At 37.4% G+C, this 7,706-nt stretch overlaps 1 protein-coding gene across 1 annotated transcript; it reads right to left on the bottom strand.

Annotated features, from left to right (window-relative positions):
* Nucleotides 1-3,233: 3,233 nt before the first annotated feature.
* Nucleotides 3,234-5,269, bottom strand: LOC120628127 (adenosine deaminase 2-like). The gene has a single exon (XM_039896352.1). The coding sequence runs from the start codon at nucleotides 5,197-5,199 to the stop codon at nucleotides 3,685-3,687; it is 1,515 nt and encodes a 504-aa protein (XP_039752286.1). The 5' UTR covers nucleotides 5,200-5,269; the 3' UTR covers nucleotides 3,234-3,684.
* Nucleotides 5,270-7,706: the final 2,437 nt, after the last annotated feature.

Raw genomic sequence — 7,706 nt, 5'->3', positions numbered from 1 at the left:
TGATATACATTACAATTACTATACATACTAATACTACATATATATAGTTAAAGAAAATATATATTTATATATGTATTTTATATAAATATCTAAGCTAAATACATATTACCATTTAAAAATACATAAAAAATTACAAAGATATTTTACAACATAATAGAGAGGAAATGGTCTTTACAATTGCTGGAACGGTGAAGAAAAACAACGTGAGGAAACCTGGCTTGCCAGTTCGCCATAATGTGCTCATAGGTGTGCGAAGCCTCCTGGCGTGGTGGGTTCCGGTTCTCGTTCTTAGAATGAGTAAAACCGTGCTCTACAGCGGGTTGTTAATGGTAATGATGATGTTGTATCATTTAATTATTTAATGTGTATTTAAAATACAGAAAATAGAAATACATGTATAGCACAAAGCCAAACAATTTGCCGGATTTATCGCTGCATAGCAATCGCTTCCAGGGAACCAATGGCGTAAAAGAATAAACATCATAAACAAGTCAAGAGATAGTTAATGATAACCTTTGGCTTTGGTACATTATTGAGCAGCGTGATGTCTCTTATTATATTTTAAAGGTACCTACGGATAAATTATTAAAGTCTAAAAATGGGCATCTCCGGGAATCAAACCTGGGATTTCTCCCGCGTTTGTGTACTCTTTCGAATTCGTCTGCACACCTGACTGATAATTTGGAAAGCCGGTTGGCCAGCGACCCTGCTTTCTGCGTCCAAGGCCGTGGGTTCGATTCCCACACTGGAAACATCACATAAATAGTGTGTGATGAACATTAATGTTTTTCAGTGTCTGGGTGTTTATCTGTATTTTATAAGTATTCATTTTTATTTTATTTTTATTTAAACAACTTTATTGCGTAATATATATAGGAATCACACACAGGAAAACTTAAACATAATTAAGTGCAAAAGGCGGCCTTATCACTAAAAGTGAGTATTCATGTGTACCTATTATATTCATATTAATATTCATCAGCAATCTTAGTACCCAATTCACAAGCCACGCTTACTTTGGGGCTAGATGGCGATGTTTTTACTGTCGTAGTATATTCATAACTCCACTACAAGCTTACTAGCTAGCGATTGAATGCAGTTTCATCCGTTACTGAGTGACGACTGATAATGCAGTCAATATGTAGATGAATCGTAACGAATGGCATAAATGCGAGAATGTGTTTGTTTGTTTGTCATTCCTTCGCGCCCTACCTAAGCAACCTATCAACTTGATTTTTAGCAAAGCATTGTTTAATCATAATGCCTTAAAGATTGAATTCATTGAGTTCGCGTCACGTGAGGATTCCACTCTGAAGTATTTTGCGAACTGTGGTATGCAGCAAAATAATTTTACAACCAAAATAACAGCGCATGCGCAGCTGGTATAAGTACCTACACTTGTATAAATAAACAACACTAATAAAGTTATAATACCTCAGGTTAATGGACACTGGGTTGCAGTTAGTAAGTATTTCTCTGTTTATAGGCGATGATATTCCATTTACCATCAGCTTGGTCAATTATTACGCGAGATCGTACCGGAATGCTAAATCGCTTGGCTGCACGTCTTTTCGGTGTCACATGGCGATGAAGCGAAGCATTTTGAATACTTATACGTAACGCTGCCAAAGTAGGCGTGCTGATATGCATTTGTCAATTCACGACGTTTGATACAAAGAAAAAAAGTCTATGAAAATATAATACGCCACAAAATAGAACATAAAACACCTTAGATTTTAATTAGATTACAATAATGCTGTGTATGAAGAAGCGTTGATAACCCGATCGGTCGCCATCGGGGAGCAGAGCACACCTCTAACTTTTACAAGGTATGTGGTTTTTTTAATTAATTTAAATATCACTTGCTTCAACGGTGAAGGACAACATCGTGACGAAACCTGCGTGCCTGAGAGTTCCCGATAATGTTCTCAAAAGTGTGGAGTCCACCAATCCGCACTGGGCCAGCGTGACTATGGCCTTAACCCCTTCTCACTGACAGAGGAGACCAATGCCCTGTAGTGGGCCGGTAACGGACGTAACCTGGGCATAAATAACAGAAGCCCTGGATAACGCATGTCACGTGTGACACAACCTCATGAGAGGTTCCAGCTCAGCATGCATGCCCTACCAAGCATTAAACACCGTTCCAATTGACGCGGACACCACTGTCATATGAAATAACAGATTACGTCAACGCCTACGGGATTGACGAACACTGCTGGACATAGGTTTTTTGCAGGGAGTTCCAAAATGCATGGCCCTAAGCCGCTTCCACTCTCCGGCGGCTCCTGAGCGATTCGCATAATATCGTATTTGCACCTCGTTGACCAAGGCTGCGTTTACCGGCGCGGCCGCTATTCCAGCACCTTGGGACGCCAATGTAACGTTTGATTACTTCAAAACATACACTGATTAATAACTAAACAGCATGACATTCTAATGTGGATCCGTCTTTAATTATTTCGAGTGCTCCTAATTAAACTTCCACAATTTGTAAAGGCGCCTGGTCGTCACCCAACATTGACTGTTGCAGTCAATTCGTCACCCGAAGCGTAGCGTAGCATGTCTATGAAGCGAAACGCTTAAACCGAGCGATGAACGACGATTAGTGCATTAATTAGTGTAATATGGATGAACACCGACGTTAGTGGTGATATCGGAAGCAACAGGTGTCTCTTTCATACACATAAACTTCTTTTATGGTAATTTTTTTATAAATATACCCATTCTTTTCTTTCTGTAATGTCATCATCGTCATTCAACCGATTGAAGTCTACTCCTGGACATAGGTATCTTGTAGCTGATCAAGAGTGGTGGTCCCTTCTCATGCTGAGAGCAGACACTTGAGAGCAGACACAGTGGGTCGTTAATGGGTTAGTGGACAGTATCTCCGCCAATATACCCGATAGCATCGATTTCAATGACTGTTATTTTAAAGAGTGTGCAGTATACTTGGTACTTATTCAATATTTTTAGTATGGGTAAAGATTTTTTTAGATGGACAGACGGAACTTCACGACTCTTTTACAACTTAAGTCATTTTATCAGAAAAGAAAGATACGAGAATCTTCACTTAAAAGGTATATTTTAATTGTAATCTTATCTTTGCAATTAATAAGTTTTAGGTATAATACCGTTATCTTCGTTGAATTAAATACATTTTTAGTACCATTATAGGAAACAAAATGAAAAACGATGTCGAACATTCCGAAAAACCATGTAATTTTAAGAGCCAAACAGGCATAAAAATATTTCTAAAAATAAATAATTAAGGTAAAGGTCCATTTCTTATAACATAAAACACACGGCATTGACAGACTCGTGTTAAAATAAGTATATCCATATGTCCACACTATTGGACGAAGAGGAGTTAAAAATAGTGACCTCAAGACAGTTTCTGGAGGCTTTAGTGATTACTTACTCAAAATTTCAAATAAGAAGGGTGAATGAGAGGACAGATGAGATCTGCGAAAGTACCGCGAAAGTACACACGAATACAACGGAGTAAAGAGTATTTTGGAAAGTTTGCCGGTACTTGTTTGTTTCCTAGTTTAGCAAAGGCGTCAAGGCCTTCAGTGCCGTATATTGGTACACGTACATATATCTATGCATGTACATCTATACTTCATGTTTGTAGGTATACAATGCATCAAGAACAGTAACACGTATAATAGCGAGGAAAGTTTACCATTGAGTTTTAACAATCGATTCTATGAATCGTGTCCACTTGATCTCGAATTCGTGTACAATTTGATCTTTATTAGAATACTCACTATAATATAAAGAATTAAGAGCCAATTTCTTAAGGAGTCGCAAATCAGCACGACGACTAGCAACACCCACAAACGTGACATAAAAATCATGAGTCAGTGGTTCAGACTCCCATACACCCGGATCATCACTAGAAATCACTACTGGTAAATTGGTAGCTAGAAACGCAGCTAAAGGATGGTTTCTAATATCACCAACTAATTCTAAAACGGCATTCGATATAACATTCACCTCTAACGCTATATTTCTTTTCTTTACCTCCTCAATCAGTAGAGGGTGCTTTATGATTGCATATCCATGACCTATACGCCGAGTGTTAAGAACTATTGCGTCCACTAAATTTTCATCAGTAGTCATTCCATGCCAATTAGTTTCTCCTGCGTGGAAGAAGTAATTTAAGTCGTCTCCAGTTTCATAAAGAACTTCCAAAAAATCTTTAATAGGCGATCCTAAGTCTTCCTGTCCAACCAAATCAAATCCTGCAAAAAAGTCAGGAAAGTTTTCTTTCAATTTCCTTGCAATGCTGATATATTCCTTGACAGTTTCAATATCCACAGCTCTCAAAGGAGCGTAAATCAGCTTGGCCCCAAAGAAATCGGGATAATCTTTCACAAATTCTTCGCTTACTTTTTTGTATGATGCAGCTGTGTCCAGTATATCATACTCGTTCCCATATAAATCATACAGATCAGGGAGTACACTTCGCATTTCCACATACATGACGTTGTCTTCTCTGAATGCCAGTAGGGAATCGTAAAAGTACTTTTCCCAAACTGGCTTATAAGTGAAAAGGCCTGTTGTTGCAATAAAGTATTGTTGGAACTCTGACCAAACAGCGTTGACATTTGTATAGACTTCGTGTGGGTTGTCGATAACTATAGAGAAATGTTTTTTAAGATTAGCATCAAATTTTTCTACGTTGCCTGATGAGTACCGAGCGTCTCTCATTAATTGCCATGCTGTATTACATGGAGAAGTTGGGGTTTCCAAGGAAAACAAAAATTGGATATTGTTTTCCTCAAAGCACACAAACAAATTATCCAAGTATGTTAGTGATACGACATAATCAGGACTCAAAATGCCTGTGTCGTGAGCGTGAAGTACAGCGCCCTTAGGCATTTTCTGGATTATTTTAAAAAGCTCCGATTTCTTCACTTGTTCTTTATATTCGAAAAAGTGGTTTGAAAAATTATAATATTGAGGGTTTACAAATCCATAGTCAATTTCTTTTTCCTTTAGCTCCATTATTATTTTATTTGCCTTTTCTTCGTTGTCACTTAAAACGATTTCACTGCCCAACATAAGGTCGAGCCCTTTTTGTATGAGATAGTTTCTCTCTTCTAGAACCTTTTCGAAATCATGGCTCGTAATAACTGAGCTCACCAGATAAATCAAAGTGCACAGTACCGTTGTCCACATTTTCACCATAATTGAAATTGCAACACCAGTCTCACAAGTTATAAATAAATCACTTTTATCTAGCACAAGGTTATTATGCAAAGAACTAGTAATGAATTGATACAAAAAATAACGTACCTACCTTGTAATTTTATTTATTAACTACACACAACAGCAAACTATTGTCATTAATTTAATTGTTGCGGTTGTTAAAATATATCCCGACCAACGTTATACATACGTGTAATATACTATCTTTAACATTCGCGGTGTTCCTTTATCACGAGATACTAATCTCGGATACACTGATTATAATAATATACAACATATAGATTTGTAACGCGATTGGTAATGCATATCTGATATAAGATAAACTATTCCGGTGCTACCAATGTATTGTTGCTATCGAAAATTACACAAAAGTCTCACTAAGTTATATGCAAAACCTTCGTTTAAAGGAAGAAATTGAAGGAATTCTTAATGAATAAAAGTTACTATGCAATTAATGACCATCTCATAGATAAGGTGTGACATTGATTTGACATGGTTTTTACTATTATACCAACATGATTTGTATGCTGTTAAGCTGAATTTGGTTAAGAGCTAACCATAATATGGCACAGACCGGTGTCGGGCAGCAGCGACGCCGGGGCGATCAGTCTAGCCCTGCGATGACCAACCCGCCTGCCCAGCGTGGTCATTATCGGGCATATCTTTAATGGGAAGGAGAAAAAAACCACAGCCCCTAGTTCCCGGCGGCCCCGCTATTCCTGGCTCTGGCAGCGGTTATGGTAACGGCGGGGCAAGGGGTGTTAAGAATCTCCGGCAGAGATTCCGCTGCCAACCCCGACGACTTGACCTGGCAACATACAACGCACGCACGTTGAGGACCGATGGAAAGGTGATTGAGCTGGAAGAAGTGGTGAGCAAGTTGCGCTGGGATATTATAGGATTGTCTGAAGTCCGGTTATAATATTTAAAACCTGTATACTAACCCAAATTTGCAAATAAATAAATAAATATTTAAATAAAATAAACCTTTAAATGTAACTAAATGCACGGGTGTAAAAATTGTGAACCTTTTTTTCTGTACTAAGAAGACTTGTTTACAAGCTATTATCAAGCGTTCTTTACTATTTCCCGTCCCTTGATTATACCGAATATAATTTAGTTTCTAAACCAGCTTATCTCAAAATCCAATGCCTCATCTAAGTATTACAAATAATTAGTCAGGTATATTGACTTTATTTTCACTTTCAGTATCAGTTATTTCATTTGATACTTAAAGATACAAGAATGTCTGCAGCCTCCTATCTGAAAACTTATACAAAAATGTTTACTATACAAATCTGAGCTTTATTTCTGTGAAATATTCTGTTAATTTCAGGATTAGGGTCAGGATCTAATAGGTACAGCATTTTATGAACGACAGTAAAACCTACCTAGTATTTTATCTCCGAATCGAATGCTAATTAGGTAATACGATTTCCGATAATAAATTAAGATGATAAGATTAACATATATCCTAAAATCTTACAAACAACTTGTAAAGCATATTGAATTTATTTTGACTTTCAGTAGGTGTAATTTTTTTCACCTCCAAGAATGTCTGCAGTCTCTTGCTATTTGAGATAATATTTACAATAGAAATATGGGCTTCATTAATTCTCCGAAATATTCTATATATCTCAAAGGAGATTTAATACCTATAGTATTTTATGGACGACAGTACCTAAAATAACCAAGGCACCCTCGCATTTAGAACGTATCTAAACGTGTAAGTATCTATATTTACAAACACGGAGACATTGCATGCCCTTTGTTCCCGGATGATTTCAGAAAGTGTCATCTACAGACTCTGGTGCAGTAATTAGAAGATTAAAGGAGAGGTGGCAAGTGCACCGAAACATCTCAATATCATGCATGTCGTAGCAACGGCCATATTTTTTTCTTCCTTTTGCGAAAGTGTGTATCGCGGGGCGGTACCGTACTAAAGTGCCACTTAAAACGTTCCCCAACCCTTTAGCTGCATAAAATCAGCATGGCGGATGAGACTGCCTTTATTTCTTTTCAGATTAATTTTTTTTTAGTTTCTTTAAAGCGCTGCTTTGAAAATGAACCCTTTAGGAGGCCGCTGGCTGTAATTTACACCAGCGCGGAGTGAGGTTTAGTAAATTTTATCGTTTAAAAAAGTCTATACAAATCGCGGCTTATGCGAGATCGTTTCGGTGCTTTGCAAGTTGTTTTTCGGCTCCTTATTATGTGGGTAGGTTGGCATTTTTGTCTTTTTTCTTTTAGAGCAATAATGTAAGCTAGTTGTTGGAAATTAAGAACATAAAGTTATTTTTGCTTAGTGCAACGTTTTCCTTACTTAAGTACTGTACCAAAGTTGCCTTCTTCAAGACCAGGTAATTCCGGCTTTTGCTGTTCGTTAAGGGGTCCATGTAAGGGCAATCCATGGCTTAGCTATCCATTTTAGCAAATGGTAGATCGTACCTAATTGTACATCTAAATACCTACATCCAGTACTAATAAAT

Source organism: Pararge aegeria, chromosome 12 (genome assembly GCF_905163445.1).
Source record: "Pararge aegeria chromosome 12, ilParAegt1.1, whole genome shotgun sequence".
In the NCBI taxonomy this organism is placed as follows: domain Eukaryota; kingdom Metazoa; phylum Arthropoda; class Insecta; order Lepidoptera; family Nymphalidae; genus Pararge; species Pararge aegeria.
This window is presented reverse-complemented; position numbering and strand designations above follow the sequence as displayed.

Excerpts from the sequence above, each read along its gene's own strand:
- LOC120628127 (XM_039896352.1), bottom strand. The coding sequence starts at position 5,199 with ATGGTGAAAATGTGGACAACGGTACTGTGCACTTTGATTTATCTGGTG.